The 19,400-nt window shown below is 38.5% G+C and overlaps 1 protein-coding gene across 1 annotated transcript in view; it reads left to right on the forward strand.

Moving 5' to 3' along the window:
* LOC101741533 (protein O-mannosyl-transferase Tmtc3) overlaps positions 1–19,400 on the forward strand; it is a 139,612-nt gene that overhangs the window by 90,015 nt on the left and 30,197 nt on the right. Inside the window, exon 2 of the mRNA XM_004927966.5 lies at positions 10,772–10,908. Coding sequence (XP_004928023.1) covers positions 10,772–10,908 — 137 coding nt within the window. The remainder of the gene's footprint in view (positions 1–10,771; positions 10,909–19,400) is intronic.

A 19,400-nucleotide genomic window follows, 5' to 3' on the forward strand; every position in this document is an offset into this window, starting at 1 on the left:
GAAGGGTGGAGCAGCCGTTGTACCTATACTAAGACCTTAGAACTTACATCTCAAGGTGGGTGACGCATTTACGTCGTAGATGTCTATGGGCTCCAGTAACCACTTAACATCAGGTGGGATGTGAGCTCGTCCACTCATCTAAGAAATAAAAAAATAATAATAAATAAATAAATAAAAACCTTTGCAATCGTACGACCACTACCTGTGGGGAGCGGCATTTAAGTTTCTCTGAGCTCAGATAACAACAAGTATGCCGACAGATGCTCTACCAACCTACGCAGAAGAAAATATAATAACATCTTAAATCATTACCGGATTCAGTAAAAGCCTACATTATCTTACAGAGCATCATGTAAATAAACGTTGAGTAAACGAAAACTGAATTAATTTGGATCATCCATCAAAGTCTGTGAAAAAATGAGAATTTATTACACCGGTCCCAGAAAAAACTCTCATCACCAAACGTAAGGAATATAATATAATGTCTTTCTTAATTCCACGATTCTGAGACAATGACAAATGGGTTTTAAAGGTAGTCTTGTAATGCATGGCAAATTTAATTTACTCTTTTATTTTGATTTAATATTAAAGTATAATTGTCAATTCATCAAACAAAGGACTGCTTGCTTCCATTTTCATGTTTTGGAACATAAAATCCTACAAGAAGGATCATCTATTATAAAGAGTAAATCATTGAATACTTAATTCTCCATTTGTGTTGGGTTATTCACAGACTAATACAAGATAGAAAGTGATGTCAAACACGAACTTCCAAACATCAGAAAGTCTATGTTTTAAACAAACAATAGTATTTCTCAAAATGATCAAAGAATCTAAAAAACTTACGAAAATTAAACGAAGAAAAAAAAGAAGAAATAAATATACATTTTAACAAAAAGCAATTGTCGTACTGGATTAGGATTCTCAAATATAACATTAAGAAACGTACATCGAATTTAACAGAAGTACGTAAATAATTGTGAAATCTCGTCCGTGTGCTCGGATGGTTTTGTACGAAATGAAAAAAGTTTCATTGTTACCCCCCGGCGTCACATTTCAACGACGCTCCAGTTGCTATGTCGCTCGGAGCTTACATTTTCTACCCACCAACAATTATGCCTAAACCGCCACATGATCATTCCTAATTTTCCAATTCAAATTCACTAAAACGTTCACCTCATATTTAAAACACTTTCAACATTTACATTATTTATGTATCGTCTTTTAGTATAGTTGCTTCTAAACGCGTAGATGCAAAAACTATCTTAAAGTTACAAGTAAAAATAGATCGTACTTCTACGAGCATGTACTTTAGTAAACAAAAATGAACCTTTGCCTTTTTGTCGATCGGAGCTACAGTTAGCTCGTACCCTGAAAAGAACACTTAACATTAATAATTCAAGAAACAAAACCGTACATAACGATACTTTCCTTCGCTACACAATAAAAAAAGTTAAGTATTTTATAGCCACTCGCAGACTCAATATCATTTAGACCGTCGCGGCCTGACTCGGAAATATTTGGGATGATTCTTTAGACCCTTACCCGAACAAAACGTTACACAATCCTTTGACGTTTTCCTCTTGTTATCAATAAAGGAATCCAATTTTCGTGGAGTCAGTTGCCGTCGCAGACACTAGCAGAAAACTGACACATCGTTACGTGACTGAACCTTTTGACACCTAGAATATTATAATATAAGGGAAAAGGTTAAGGAGAACTCATCCCGCCTTATTGTCTTGGGATTTTTTGAAGTTTAGCACTATGGCTCTTTGAATTATGTTGTATATGATCTCAAAAGTTGAACCAAAAAACGTTTTTATTTATTTATGTAAAGATTCAAGAGGCAATATCTACCCAGAGTTAAAATATGTATAATTTTCAGCTATATTTAACTTTTTTATCTTACTATTGTTCGAGCCTCGTGCTCCATAAATGTTTGTATAGTATATTTGGTATTATGGGGTCTGGTATATTATTATGTTGTCGTCTCCGCGTCAGGATTGCAATCCAGTGGCAGATTCAGCGAAACACTGTTCTTGCTATGGCAGGCGTTAACAGATTCTCTCAAACCAGTGAAATTGGAATAACCCCTCTAGGCTGTCACGGAAAAAAATGTTGGCGCCTCGTGCCTGTTTGCGACATCCAAAATACAGAAGATGGTCATTCTAATCTGAGTTTTTGTGCGTTGAACGCTCTTTTCTTTTGGGATATCGGTACGTTAGTGAAATCCTCATATTCAAAGTATTTTGTTACTTAACCAGATATTTCATGTAACTGAAAAAAATCTGCACAAAACGTAAGTGCGCATATCCCACTCTGCTAATAAAAGGGAACTTTTTCGTATAATTTCTAAGATGAGTCATAAACGGGACTTTCTTATGGCGGCACTAAAATATTTATGGAAGGTAAAAAGTTTTTGATTAAACACCGTCCGTTCCTCGTTACGCAAAGGCCAAATTGTCAGAATCACCTTGACTCAGGAATATTGCAGAGTAAGAAAAATATCTGGTTGTATAACACAAATGCTTACCATTATCAATACAAGATTCGAAATTCTCCAAAGAGTCTCAAAATTAAACGATTTAAAGTTGAAACAAGCTCCTGACTAAGAGTTTATCTACAAAGGAGTATTAAACATTATTCAAATCCAAACTTCTATCTAACATTGGAAAAGAAACTTTGAATCGCAAGCTACCCATTCCCAGAGGCACATTATACTTTCTACAACGATAAATTATTTCGGCACGAACTCAAACTTCCCAATATACAAAATTCACTGAAACCAGGCTTATTTGTATTTGTAATTGTTTTAATATTAGTTCTCCTAACAGTTCAATTCGCCTCAATCTCGTCAAATTATAAGGAAATCTAAATTGCTTTTCTGTATGAATTAAGTTTTGTTCAGTCTTGGAATTACGCAAAAGCCAATTTTAGCTCAGGGCGTTTTTTCCCCATCGCAGCTCTTTGAGCGGCGGTCTGTGCTTTAGACGTTTTTAACCCTTTGCTAAATGAAAAAGAGTTGAGAAAATAGGTTTGTGGTTACGTCTCTACAAAAGCACACAAAATTTATATGTTGTTAAAAAAATATGCCATTTCCGTTATTACTTTGACAGCAAATTGTGGCCACAGACTTGTTGGACTTTTTGAGCTCATTAAACTTAGCTAAATGACGAATATGCTTTCATCAATATGCATAGAAAATTTCTTCTTAGTCTGTCCTCCTCCTCCTTCAGTCGATCGCTCATTGCTGAGCATCGTGATGCGCCCGCCTGTGACCTCTTAGTCTGTACAAGGAAATATAAACCTAAAAAAAACATTTGGGTCACCGACCTAACTACCAGCTAGGTTTTTTTTTTTTTTTTTGGCTCCACGCCCTGACCCGCAAGAACGTCGCGGCGCTGCGATGTCCGCAGCGCGCGATCACGGTCAGGGCGATCCGAGGATACCGCACCGTCTCCTTCGAGGCGGCGTGCTTGCTCGCCGGGGCGCCACCCTGGGACCTGGAGGCGGAGGCGCTCGCTGCCGATTACAGGTGGCGTAGCGACCTCCGCTCTAGGGGGGAAGGGCGCCCCAGCGAAGGTGTAGTTCGAGCGCGGAGGCTCCACTCTCGGCGGTCCGTGCTAGAGGCGTGGTCTCGCCGCTTGGCGGACCCGTCGGCCGGCCTCCGTACCGTCGAGGCGGTCCGTCCGGTCCTCGCGGACTGGGTGGGCCGCGACCGCGGATGCCTCACCTTCCGGCTGACACAGATGTTGACCGGCCATGGGTGTTTTGGCCGGTACCTCTTTAAGATAGCCGGAAGGGAACCGACGGCGCAGTGCCACCACTGCGCGGACCGCGACGAGGAAGACACAGCGAAACACACGCTGGCGCGTTGCTCTGGATTCGACGAGCAACGCGCCGCCCTCGTCGCGGTCATAGGAGAGGACCTCTCGCTGCCGCGCGTCGTGGCTACGATGCTCGGCAGCGATGCGTCCTGGAAGGCGATGCTCGACTTCTGCGAGTCCACCATCTCGCAGAAGGAGGCGGCGGAGCGAGAGAGGGAGAGCTCTTCCCTTTCCGCACCGATCCGTCGCCGTCGAGCCGGGGACCGGAGGCGGGAATACGCCCGTACGTCCCGGCCCCTGTAGGTAGCGGCCTCCCCCCGGTGAAGGTCAAGGGGCGACCTGAGGGGGTGAGGCCGCGCGGCGCGCTACCAGCACTCTAGCGCGCTGCCGTGGAGTGAATAGAGCGACCGGTCGACGGTGTATCGCGTCCCGACCCGGCAGGCTGGTTCTGGTCCAGCGGGGTATTCCGGGACACCAGCGGCACCGTCTGGGCGGCCCGACGGGCTGCCGTACCGAGACGGCCGACGTTTCAGAGCCTTCGATTCGCCTCGAAGGCTCCGTCGGCTGGGCGTCCTTGGGGTGAGCCGCGCCGTCTGGTTGTAGTGTTAACCGCGGTAGCCCCCCTACCTCATCCGGGTTCTGACCTCGGAGGAGATCGGACGTCGGGTGTAAGAGTGCAGGGGAGTCGTTTAGTGGGTGGGTCCTAAAATCCTTGGGCCCGCGGTCTGCTCACAACACCATGCAGATCGTTGAGTCTCACATACCCTTTTGCGCGGGGACCTCGTAGGAGGTTCGGCCCTCTAACCGAAAAAAAAAAAAAAAAGGTTTTTTTTGGCCTTAAATGGCTTTTGTTGTCAAATGTCTAATAATCAATTAACAAAAAAAAAACAATTTAGAAATGTTATATATTTATAATTCATATTATATGATCATATTAATATGATCACAACCTTCATGCGTGCCAACAAAATAAAGGCATTAACATACGAAAAATACGAGTAGTAAGTACAATCAACCGTATTTTCTCAATAAAAATTAAATAAGTTGGTAAACATGTGGAGGTGCACGACAAAAGGAAGTTCTTCCACCAAGCAGGTTTGGAACTTAAATCTTCGTATATATGCAAGCTTATCTTGAAAATGTCGTAAGCGAGATTCAGGCTTCAGATTGCGTTGTATGATGGCTACCACCATAAACATATCAGTCACCATAATATACATATTCATTAATTTTCAATTTACAAATTAAACTTAAAGGCATGTAATTATATCAGATGTATGACCTAGATACATTTAATAATTAAAAGATTCCTTCACGTCGTTAGGAACAAATCCAAACAAGGCTTTTCACGTGACATTTCTGGAGTGTGATTCCATCTCGCTAGCCGTGTTATTACGGCGACAGGTAACATTTATCTCTTGAACAAATATAAGTAGGTGTTAGCATCTGGCATAGATGTCACATGCCCGCTGAATTTAGAGAAATAATCTCGATAAGGCTGTGCTTGTACTACACTCGGGGACCGGCTAATTGATGATGTTACAAGTGAAGATGTGTGCTTAGTTATTTGTTCGTAGATGTGGAAATGATTTTGCCAAACACAAATGCGGTGACCGTTAATAGCTACTATCTAGTGCAGCGGTCGGGGAACTGGGGTAAATTACCCCAAATGAGGTAAAATGAAATTTTGGGGCTAAAAATGAAACTTTTGTGTGTAAAAAGTATATATTGAAGTGAAACTTCTTTAGAATCGTTGTGATTTCAAATTATCATGGATGCTATAATATGAAAGATGCTAAAAAGAAGCGATTTCGTTTTTTTTTTTTTTTTCGCCATGGGGTAATATCAACTTACACAAAAATATTTTGGGGTTGTAATTAAAAAAGTTCCCCGACCGCTGATCTAGTGGGAAATCTGTCCGATCAAATTAAGCCGACATTGGACTCCAGCATCAATGTCGTGATCCATTGCGCAGAGGATAGGAAGGAATGGAGAAACATAGTCCAAACAAAAGTTCTCCGTAAAGGTCACGACCCTCAGCACTGAGGAACACGATACAAGGAGGAAGAGTGGGAAACCGAAAACATATTTTGAGAAATACTATATACCCTAGCCACGAAAACAAGAAAACTCTAATAAAAATCACTATTAATGTCAGCACAGCACATGCTCAACCGAAACTAATTTTTAAAATACGTCACAAGGTTCCCCTTAGCGCTAATTCTACCGCCGTGACGAATCCGATGCGGCTTCTCGGTCGTGTGTCTATTATTTATCATATCCCATCAATTTGTTCCGGAGACTGATGGATGAACGCGGGGCTGGCTGCAGATAGGGTCCCACGGTTCAGGCCGATTTATTCCAACGTTTAACGTAATTAATATTGTCAACGTTGAAGGTTGGGGGGGCGGGGGAACCCTACATCACAAATTACTACCCGAAACTTTATACATCAATAATTCGGTTTACCCGTATGCGGGGTAGGCCTTTGGGGTAGACGACGAGGTTATAATAGATCCAGTAATAAAACTCCAGCGTCCATTGTATTCCTATTAGTGAGATAACAATTCAATCAAAATAACAATTTAAATAACTTTAAAAACAGTTTGGTTTATGTACGGACAGAAGACAATAATACTGACTTTTATTTTGTTACCATTGTAGGCAGACGATCATACGGCCCACCTGATGGTAAGTGGTTATCGTCGCTCATGGACGTCAGCAACGCCAGGGGCAGAGCCAAGCCACTGCCTGCCATAAAACTACTATAAAATACTACCATTAGAACCGTTAGTATAATTTAACTAACAGTTCTAATTGTAGTAATAAGTATTCTTTTCACTAAATAACTAAACGATAAATTTTCAATTAGATTTCAATTTAAAATAGGTTCCAGAAATGTGGGCGGAAGCAATTTAAATGCTTCTTTATTTAAATATCGACTGCGTTTTGATAAAAATACAATAATATTTAAAAAAAAATCAAATTGAATTATTTTAGTATATCTTGGATTTGCAATGAATATTTATCAAACATGGAAGGAAGGTGTCAATTTACAGATAATAAAAATAAATCGGAACTAGGTATATTTTGAAAACGTTAATAACCAACTTTTCATCGTTTACATGAGTTTAGGCTGGGAAAATGCTTAACCCTTCACCATACCAGATACCAGTAAAACCGAACCGTAATTAAAGTTGCCGGTTTGTGCGTTTGAAAAATCACTTTCCGCCGTCGACCGCGTCCGTTGCCTTTAATAGGATTTGGGAAGTTGTGACAACTGATATTTATTAGCGCTCCCATATTGTTGTAAGTGATATATGGCCACCCATTACGCCACCTTCCACCTGACAAGGAATTTCATTTAAAGAATCCCATGTCACGTTTACAGTTACAAATTCGTAACCATATGTATCATGTTTATTTGGCAGCTACATTTTTTGGTACTGTGTGAGGTATATAACGACGGAGGAAAAGACCTTCCACCGAGCGGGTGATATTGCTCGGTAGACCGACGGTCCTAATGTTGTTTTTTTTTCCTACCTATGCTGATAGCCTTGAGAGGCTATGTCAGCTTCGCCCTAACGTGTAGGTGAGCTCACGGGGCTCAAACCGGAGTGTTGCTAACACTGGCCCTAGCAAGAGCAATGCGTCCCAGAATCTACCACCAGATCAGAAACGCGACCCACGGAGAAGATCCGGCGAGAAACTCAGTGGGCTGTGTCTGTGGGTTAATTCGCTCGTCGAGCCCTTCGCCGCAAGCGACGGGTTCGACGAGAATGGTGACCGGTGCTTGTGGTACCTAAAAGCACCGTTCATGGATCGGGAGGATCCGTAATGACGTGTTTTGGGCGACGTCGACTGTTTACCATTCGGTCTACAGGATCGGTTTATGTCGTCCGGAACTTGTATATAATATGCAAGATTATCTTTAAAATGTCGTAAGCGAGATTCAGGCATCTGTCAAATATCTTGTATTGTATGGTGGCTACCCGCCACAGTACTTTTTTTAGCTTCAAAGACGATGAGCTCGTGTTTCAACACTAGAGCTAAATCGTACTGTGTTAGAGTACGTTAATAGTGATAGGCTATTTACGTACTTGATTACTTAGAATAAGTGTTATTCCGCTTTTCGGAATTCGTGATTACTTCGAAGCCGAAATAGTCCAGACAGACATTACCCTACCGGTAAAAACGTTGCACTAATTAACTAAAAGCCTTTTAATAAACGAAGTTTTCTACACCACATTACCATTAGGCTTTCCATATTACTAAAGTTAATTTAATAAAATACAGCAATTCGGAATTTTAGCATTATGTGTGGAACATGATGGGCATCCAAATTTAAAATCTAGCCGTGACATTATGCGTAAGCATTTGGTATCACCAGTATTTTTCTCATAAATACTGTCGAAAGAGCGTAGTTTAGTTTTACGTTTTTTTTGTTAGTACACCTATGTTTTAACTACTATTAACAAAATTACATAATTTTATCTTACTTTAAAAGACAGATAATGTGACTGGTAAAAGATAAAAAATAAATGTTACAAATATGATTAATATTAAAAATATTACATGTTAAACCTTTAAAACTCTCGTCTGTGAAATTAGTAAGTTTTGAGATTATACAATTTTAATGCGAGAAGTGATGTCTTGAAAATGTGAAATTAATGTAATTAAATCATTGCATTATTATTAAGTGGTTGCGGGGGTACCTTAAAATTCACAATATGAATGTCGCCACTGACCTTGAAACTTAAGAATCCAATCCAATCCAAATGTTAAGAACTTAAGACTCCAAACTTAAGAAAGATAGAGAAGTTAAACTTAAGAATCCAATCCAATCCAAAAATGCCAATCCTTGCAGTCGGTTCATAATAAAAAGACATGAAAGTCATTTTTAAAAACGTGATAGTTACATATTCACTTAGAAACCTTTCTACGTGTGCACCCAATTCGAGCCGCCGCGTATTCTAATTACGCGCTACATATAGGAGTAGCCCTGGCCGCTTATCAGTTAAACTATGAAGGCCTCGATTTGTATTTCAGAGAATTTACTAGTAAATTCAGAACAAACGAACAGATATCGAAAACAGATACACAATGAAAGGGAAAGCAATTTTCATTCAACAATTGAACTCGGATTTTATAAATACACCGTTTTATGACATGACCATGTTTATTGTTCGCTTCCTTGCTAGTAACAAGCAAGTGCTACATTCAAATCTCGATATAAAACAATGAACGTGATGTTTAAGAGTAAAGTTTCGCACGCATCAGTGATTTGGTAAAATAAGTTTTATTAAACAAATCACACACACACGTCCTTAGTATACTTGACATCATATCTCAATCTCATTCAGGACGAGAGAAGTCACGACCATTTCGACCATTGCAACCATTTCGCAACCACTGAGCAAATAGATCAATTTATTTAAACACACTGCATATTATAGTACTGTAATTCCAAAGATGAACCCGAACAAACTCAGATACATCATTTATGTTATGCAGACCAGGATCACGAATTGATATTCGAAGAAGCAACTCTTATATGGGTCAAGGGGAGATTCGCCGTCTGTCTTACCTAAATATTATATCTTGATCCGTGTCATCATGACAATTTTCTCCCCGGAATATTATAAGCGGATTTAGGTAATTAAGAGTTGATAATTTACAATTTGTGCGTCACTTACTGCCGCTAAAGCATGCTGCTATTAATATTAAAAGACCATTACCGGTGGTAGAGCTTATTATAAACCCGTTTAGGTATGAGTAAACTTAATCTGAGGTGGGCCGTATGCTCGTCTGTCTGCAAGGACAATAAAAGGATATAGGCATCACAAACCTGCCTATTTCTCTCGCGAAGCAGTCATATCGGAGTTTGAAGCTTGAGATAATCGCTATACAATACAGTTGAGACCTTAACCTCGTATCTCTGGGATTTGACAACAACTTAACGCTAGGTGAGCCGTAGACTCGTTCACCAATGCTTTATTATTGCAATAAAATAAAACAATTGTGGTATAGTGTGCGGCGAGCATGCCTTTGTAGGCTGACACCATGCTGCATTATACCAAGGACTTCGTAACTTTTCATTATTGGGGATCATAAAATTGAAATTCCTATCTTAATCCTAAAAGTAGGTGACGGCATTGATTTTGTGATATCTGTGGCTTAGTTAACCATTTAACACCAGGCACGCCAATGACTATCTTAAGCATCATGTTCGGCAGTGTACATTACCATGCATGCAGCGTAATAAATAAATAAATATAAACCATCGGAATAAAAAACCGCTTTATTTAGGCCAGTAAAAATCGTTTCTATATTTAAAAACTAAGTCGTGTTCTATATTTAAATAGAAATTCAGTTAATATGCATAATAGTGCAATAGCCAGTTTTATATGCACCGTTTTCTTTTTAAATCCATTTATTCTCTCATTTGCATTTGTAGATAATATCGTGGAAGTGTAGGTACTTGTGTCGTTCCCTACAAAGGTTGCGTCCAGTTGCGACATTTCGATTTGGAATCAAATAAAAATTGTAACATTTCTCTCTTTCTCAAATAACACATTTATTTATGAATAAATTCTAAGCTAAATGCATGTTACCTAATAAGTTTCTTTGATATTCTTCTTGTATCACCAATCAAAATAAAAAATGGATAATTCAGAATCGCATTAGGTATAATCGAATATCCAAAGATTATTTTAGGATTTGGAATAGTCAGGACGATTGTATCAACACATGTGAGGTCAAAAGTCAGACTGCCTAATCTAAGCTACCTAAATTACTACCTACTTACCTCAACTACTGACTGTAGTAACTTAATTTATTACGCAATTAATTCATACTTTAATTTGATGCACGCAAGATCGTTTTTCTATTAGGCAACGAGCATTATGGATCCTTAATTAATACATTTATTTCGTTGTTCACAGGAGCAGTCCCACAAGTCGTATCGCCCACTGACGGTCCTGACCTTCAGGTGGAATTATGCTGTTCACGGACTACAGCCAGCGGGTTATCATCTAGTCAATCTTCTCCTGCATGCCCTGGTATCTTTATTGTACTACAGGTGAGTTTCATATTGATGACTAATTTATTTATATTGGCTTTCCAACAAGGATATATACAAGAGATAAATACAATAGATATATGTTCTTCGAGTGTCATTCAATTTAAATTAATTTAATCATATATTTAATATATGTAAAATATATATTAGTATATAACTTGTGTTACTCAATTTTCGATTAATCTTTTAAAAAGTGCCTTTATCATAATATTTTACTGTATTGTGTAGTACCGTGTACTGATATATTAGCTTAGACAAGAGAAATACATGAAGTCAGCGTCGGAACGGTACTTCGATAAGGCTATGCGTCATGATAATCGCCTTGTCGTTATCGCCGCTGACTACTCTCCGAATCCTGATCACACAGGAGCCAGTCACCGTCGACGCCATATACACGTCGTTACGGATCCATCAGATCCAGTAACTCTAGCTTTAGATACCTTCGGCTCTAGCACTAGGAGCAGGCTTGGGGACTCCGATGATCGTACCTATACGCCCGCTGAGTTTCTCGTCGGATCTTTTCAGCGGATCGCGATTCCGATTCGGAAGTAGATGCTTCCGCGAAACAGATGCTCTTGAGTTGTCTCCTCCAGAGACCCTCGGGTGGTTGTTAGCAATCACCATCTGTCCTGGCTGAGCCTTTGCACGCCCACCGTTCCTGGTGAAACTGAAAAAGGCTCCGGGCTACTAGTAATTCTTCCCTTCCAAAAAAAATCATTGGTTTTATATTTCATACATTTACCAACTGTAGAAGCCATGAAAGAAAGCCAATAAGTTCGGTATTTAAATATATAAAACTAAAAATCAAAATTCACTTTTAAATACGCTTTTTTATATTTCAAATTCAATGTCACAAGTGTAACGAAAATTAGTGTTTCATCTAAAAACTTGCGACACATTCTCTCGCTACTTTCTATATATTCAAAGTACATTACGAACATCTCTAAATCGAATTATGAAACTATGAATATTTGACTTCGAAGTTCGGATCGTTTGTTTTTTTATCAGTTTCCCAGAGCATTAAATACGAATTCGGTTGACTTGGGAACGAACGGTAACAAGTATTTGATGATTACGGATTAGTTCTCTATAACTTGAAAACGATAAGTGCCTTTTACGATTGCGCGAGTCGAAATTAATTAATACGAAATTCTGATCAGAAACGTTCGGTGTCGTTAAACGTTAATTGTTAATTAAACAGGGGAACTTTTCAATGTAAGGACTCAATAATCTGACGTTCTGGACCGAAAGCTTCGTAGGACGTTTAATTATTCAGTACAATAATACCCGACAGATCTACTTTCGTGTTGTTCACGCCGCCATCGGGCGTGTTTTAATTTATTTTTACGTCCAGTAAAATACAGGTCTGCATTTGCCTGGATTTAAGTGAAAATTTATGTACAGCGCGCCTTGTACCGCGCGATATCAACTTGGCTTAGTGGAGTTTTGATATTTAAAACCGCTCCGATGCCGGAGAATTTGACTAAATATATACATGTATAATAGGGATCGCAACACATAAAATAAAACTTCCACTGTTCCAAAATCTTCTGTTCTAATAATATTTAATAATTAACACTTTTATTACGTCTTCTTCATTTTTCAACCGTCTTCGCCATCCTCCAATTTTCTGTCATTCTCTTCTCTCTTTGTTTCCGTTTTCTCTCACTCACCACATCTTAACGCTTCGTTCCACACTCTATTCATACGTTCCGTTCTTACCAATCCTACATACATTATATTATTCAAATTCAAATCGAAAGAAGTATCCGATCATAACAAATCGCATTACCGAAACGATCAATAAACATTTTCAACACGACAATCTATATATTAATAATACGTGAAGCAAAAACTTTGTACCCCTTTTTACGAAAATTGCGCGGACGGAAGAGTATGAAAGTTCCCATACTTATAGAGAATATAGAAAAGAAGTGCAGAATGTTAAAATTTTTATAATTTATGCATAAAAAATACATTAAAATCAGTAAAAAAACATTACACTACCTTAACACACACACACGCATGCATAACATTTGTTTTTTGTGAAACTTTTCTTATTGCTTATAGTCTGTGGTTAAATTGAGAATAGTTTAAAATATATCATTGTTTGTCTCTATTAATATTTGTCTAAAGTGTAGTCTTGGCGAATCTGTGATTATAGAAGTTTAAGAGTCTTTGACACAAGAATCATATTACAGAATCATATTAGTGTACAAACTTATAATTTCAATTAATTATAATCGAATTTCGACTATTGAGGGGCCACTAGTATTCGTAAAAACGTACACCAACTAATGATCACACTTAAGCGTCATTTAAATAAACTCGATAACGAAGCGCACGGTACTGCTATTGCTGAATTTGAGCCCTCACAAGGATAACAAAGCCTTAGGTAGTTACAATCCGGGAGGTTGCAACGTGAAGTCGGAGAGTAAACCGCTCCGGAGTTAAACCAGTTTTAATGAGACGCCGACTCGATCCTTTAGTTACTGCTAATTACGGATGCTTGCTGTGTCCACCACCAACTTAGGCCGGCTTATGTTTAATATCCAATTTGTCGGTATAATCCTATTAACGATTTTCAGGTCTCATTATCAACGCCGGTACAGACAGAGCCGGCCGCGCGAACCGTCATTATGAATATTTGTAAATTGCCTTATAATTAATTATAAACATTGAACAGTGATGATTCGTATAATTATTGGCATACTGATAACTGCTATGTACATTTATTACATGATAATTCACAGAATATTATGAACAAACATTCATTAATACAATTACATATATTAATTAGTAATACAGCCTTATATAGGTAACAGGTAAACGAATAGAATATTCTACTACTTAATAATGGTAATACAGAAACCAAAACAGGTGTTGCTTGTAAAAACGATTGTAATTATTATTATGATCACAAAAACCATTAAACATGTATAAAGAAAATACTAAAAAAAAATTGAAATAAAACTTTATCGATAGAAAAAAATACAAAAACAAATGGTAGAAAATCATATTTCAGTATTACGAATAATTAAAACAATACAACAGTAACCTTTTTTCTTTTTTTAATCTGCTACTAAGACTAGACGCTGATAATACGACAACATATAAGCTGACATCGATTTTAAATGCCAAAGACCGAGTCAAGAGACTCGTATATGATACGTATCTCAGCCAACTAAGTACAAACTTGATTAGATTTGTTCAGAGCAAACGGCATTTGCAGTGTAGACTCAACCAACTAATCAATATTGGTTTCTGTAAGACATTGAATTTACAAGAAACCGATATACCTAATTGATTTATTTGAAATGTCCAACTGCTTCTTAAGTAAATAACAATGGAAATTGTGGTCATAACGTTTTGTTTTATGATTAGTTAACGAATTCAAGGCCACATGGTGTTACTCCATTATCGCCACCACACCGTCCACACCACCACCACACCGTCCACACCACCATCACATCGTTCACACCACCACATAGTCAATGCCGCTTTGAGGCCCACTGAGTTTCAAGCTGGATACTCTCAGAAGGTTGGGATTCCGATCAAGTGGTAGATTCTTCAAGGCACTGCTCTTGCTAGGGCTAGTGTTAGCAAATTCTCTTCGACTGAACGACTAAACACACACTTTTATGGTAGGCAGCGGCTTGGGTCTGCCCCTGGCATTGCTGACGTCCATGAGCGACGGTGACCACTTACCATCAGGTGGGCCGTATGCTCGTCTGCCTACAGAGGAGGGCCGTTCGGATTGTCGATAATCCCATTCTCACGGATCGTTTGAAACCTCTGGGTCTGCGGAGGGACTTCGGTTCCCTCTGTATTTTCTACCGTATGTTCCATGGGGAGTGCTCTGAGGAATTGTTCGAGATGATACCGGCATCTCGTTTTTACCAGCGCACCGCCCGCCACCGGAGTAGAGTTCATCCATACTTCATACTTAAAAAAAAAACGTCATTACGGGTCCTCCCGATCCATTAAGGGTGTTTTAGGTACCTCAAACACCGGTCACCTTCCTCGCTGAACCCGTCGCTTGCGATGAAGGGCTCGACGATTAGATTAACCCATAACCGCAGCCCACTGAGCTTCTCACCGGATTTTCTCAGTGGGTCGCGTTTCCGACAGACACGTTAAGGAGAAGCTGAAATAGCCTCTCAAGGCTATCAGCATAGGTAGAAAAAAAAAAGGCTGAACTCGTAAGCTTGGCTACCCGTTCCCAAGAAGCTGGAATAAGTCGCCCGTAAGTCTACCAGCGAAGTCGTAGGGACAAAAAAACAATTGTATAACGTTTGTCCTGCCTTTAGGTCCGAACTCATGACCGATAAACAAAATAAGGACAGCTGAATATTAAAGATTGTTTACTTATATGAACAACGGACGTCGTCCTCATCGTCAGCGTTATTAGAATTTCAGACAATGAGTATTCCTTTGACCACATCTCGTTCATTGGCTTAATTAGATTCTGCGACACTTATCTTACACAAAAAGTGAGCAGATGGACCGGTGGCTCAGACTTGTCATACTAAGATATTAAACCTGAACGCATGAGCCCATATCGGCCTTGTAAAATTCTCTCTCTTTTTTTTGTTTCTCTACCTCTATCTAACGTTATTGTTAGGAGACAAAGCATCAAGATTTCAGTTCAGATATACTAGGCTTTATTGTTACATAAATGTGTAGTAATCATGATCTGGTAATTTGAGCGACTCTTAATCTGAAGTTACCGGTCTGCTTCGAGATTCTACGTCTTTACCGTCAATAATAATCAGTTGTTGTCGCCAATGTCCCGGACCTTTAAAATATTACCGGTATAAAAAATAAGAAGAAAAAACAACTATAGTTCGAACTAATTACATTGCTGTAATTCTTGATGCAAGATTCATTCGAATTATTCTTCTGTTGTTTCTAGAACCCACTACATTTTCGAAGGTTTAACCTTCAGGCTTATACTACAGAATAAATATGATTGCTGCTACGAACATAAAATGAAATGGGGAACGTTTTGAAATGAGCGAGTACGGAACTTTGTGCGGGTCTTAATTTCATCTGGGTCTCTTTTGTATGTGGCTTTATATACTAAAAGGGGCGTCAGAATTCACGGCTAATGCCTCTAGATCGCTCAGACCCTCAGTACCCTGCTAATGACGAACAAATATTAAATTCCGACCCCGAACCATTTACACCATTTAGACATCTGAAAGGGGTATTCACTGTAATTTCCATCTACATCGGCTTAGTGCTAAGACGATTTTTTATTTATTTACGTTCTTATGTCAAACGCGTAGTAGGTAATACCATTTTTTTCTTCTGAGATGGGTGGCCGAGCTTACCGCCTAGCAGTGTGCTTAGTGAGAGTTTTTAACGTTCTCGATAGCGTAAAAGTTAATTCAAAATTGTATGGAGCTGGAGAGGTTGCCTACGCTTGCCGCTTGGGGCGCTGTTCCAACTGTATACAAAGTTTAGTTAACTTTTACGCTATCGAGAACGTTAAAATACTCGCACTAAGCACACTGGTGTTAGTTAGGTGGTCATCGAAACCAATCGACACCAAAAACGTAAATTCTGTAACCCACCAATGAGACATGAGTTCTACAGCATGACTGACTCACCCTTCCAAATGAAACGCATTACTGCTTCACGGCAGAAATAGAAGGGGTTGTGGTACATATCCGTGCGGACTCATAAGACACTTTATAAAAGAAACTTCTTTCTCAACTTAATTATTCATTTATTCTTATTATTTTTTCCTTTCTCAAATTAAGATATACTAGATGATGACCGAGCTTTGCTCGGATTTTTTTTTTGATAACGCCATCTTGGTTATTTGCCCTCAATTAAGAAAAATAGTATTATTATTCGCCAATAGATGTCGGGAAGAGTTGATTATTGAAAACACTAATAAAACAAGATTTTCTGAAAATAAATCGTAGCTAGATCGATTTATCGCCCCCGAAATCCTCTGTATACTAAATTTTATAAAAATCGTTGGAGCCGTTTCAGAGATTCAGATTATATATATAGATACAAGAATTGCTCGTTTAAAGGTATAAGATCTAGGTTTTTCGCTAAAAGCTACGCCCTGTGCCTAAAAATGTGGGTTTAGAATAGTGACGGGCGAGTATATTCAGCCTGCTAAGCTATTTTCTTTGTTCCTTTGTTTTAACTTAATATAATCATAACGTCAAAGATGCCTTAGTGCTTCATCTTTGAATAGGTTTAAAATCAAACTGTCTATATAGTACCTCGAGCATTTCTTTACGAGCCTAAAATAAAAACTGTTACAAACCACAAATATTTCAGGGGATTTCGGGGGCGATAAATCGATCTAGCCACGATTTATTTTCAGAAAATGTTGTTTTATTCGTGTTTTCAATAATCAACTCTTCCCGACATCTATTGGCGAATAATAATACTATTTTTCTTAATTGAGGGCAACTAACCGCTTTAAAGACATAACAAGATGGCGTTATAAAAAAAAAAAAAAGAGCAATGCTCAATCATCATCTAGTAACTATATAAACCCGGTGACGCTCATCTTTGCCCTTTTTTATTGCTTAGATGGGTGGACGAGCTTACAGCCCACCTGGTGTTAAATGATTGCTGGACCCCATAGACATCTACAACGTAAATGTGCGAACCACCTTGAGATATAAGTTCTAAGATCTCCTCAGTAAAGTTACAACTGCTGCCCCACCTTTCAAACCGAAACGCATTACTGCTTCACGGCAGAAGTTAAATGTATAATGTCTGAAATAAATGTAGTTCAACGTATGGATCCATTTCTAAAAACCAACCCATGCCCCACTAATCGTCATTTGATGTTACTATCATACAAACCTTCTCGGCCGTACCAAAAATAACTGCTAAGTTATCGATTCGCCGAATAAACCTTTTAGGAACGCACGGACGACAAACATCGAAACATTCATCTATATATTAAATACGTGAAGCAAAAACTTTGTATCCCATTTTACGAAAATTGCGCGGACGGAGGAGTATGAAATTTTCCACACTTATAGGGAATATAAAGAAGAAGTGCACAATGCTAATATTTTTTTTTTAAATAATGCATCAAAGATACGTTAAATCAATAAAGAAAACATTACACACACTACATACCATGTATTTGACGCACACACGCATGCATACTATTTATTGTCAAACTTTTGTTCTTGACGTCTGTTGTCAAATTGAGAATAGATTAAATATTGCTCGTCTTTGTTAATATTATTTATAGTGTAGTCTTGGCGAAATTTGTGATTATAGAAGTATAAAATACAATCATAATAGTGTACAAACTTACAATTCCAATTAATTATAGTCGAATTTCGACTATTGCGGGACCTCTAGTTCGTTTTAATACGCTTCTATTAGCTTTGTGTGTATGTATGTGTTTTTGTGTGAAGAAATCACAAGACGTCGAATTAACTTGTAAATGTGCATGCGCTTCAAGGACCGATAGCATTACAAAAAATTTTGTAACTTCGCTCTAATATCCTGACCAGTGTGAAGTATCAGGAAAAGAGGAAAAAGGACATTAATTGCCAGTTCGGTTTGCTATTTAGGAGTGATTTTTTAAGTTTTTTTTTATCTACATATATTATTTAAGCTAGTTAAACCCGGTCAAGCCTCACGCCGCACGGGTGGGTATCCGGTGGTTTTCCCCTGTAAGAAAAAAAAACATTGACTGTACTCGCGCGCTATCTATCTTACATTGACGGTACCACGAGTATGACTGGAAACTTTAATTAACTTTAATCAAGAATAGTATTAGTGTCGGTGAATTTAGTCAAAACAATCTGATACCTCACATTTTCTACATATCAGCGACTATAATTAAAAAATATTATAATTAAAAACGTCACAAACAAAATGTCACATATAAATGTCAAAATCGAATACAGACATAGTTAGTCTTCTGTTAGGTCTGCACTAATTAAGTGATCACTGCCGCGTACTTAGTCTAAATTAATTTAATTTTTAAACGAAACAAAGTATATATATAAGTTGATAAAAGTCCGTGAGTGATTCAAACAGTAACTCGATGCGAGCGCGCCGTACTGTATAATGTATTTTGAGACAACTTGTTTACTTCGTTCAACTCGAAATCTGATTAGAGCCGGGGGGATACATTTAAATATATTTTTAGAGTATAGGGGCAGACGAACTCATGACAGTGTATTTATTACATAGATATAGAATACATTTTCAAACGTAGATAATACTTTTCATGTATCCGCACTGGAAGATGCTACCATTTACAGAGCATACGTGTCTTCCGCTTAGAATATAGTTTGAATAGAATAGTCGTTGCCGCAATACCATTTCTACTTCGCTCTCATGTTTCAAAATGGGCAATTAAATAGATGTCCGTTGACTCCTTTGATGCGCGAGGGTCAAGTCTCGATCGCATTGGAGTTATAGCCAATGTATACTACGAACAGATTGTTAGTTCCCAATAATACAAAATAAGAGTATGGTGGCTG

This window comes from Bombyx mori, chromosome 13, assembly GCF_030269925.1.
Source record: "Bombyx mori chromosome 13, ASM3026992v2".
NCBI lineage: Eukaryota > Metazoa > Arthropoda > Insecta > Lepidoptera > Bombycidae > Bombyx > Bombyx mori.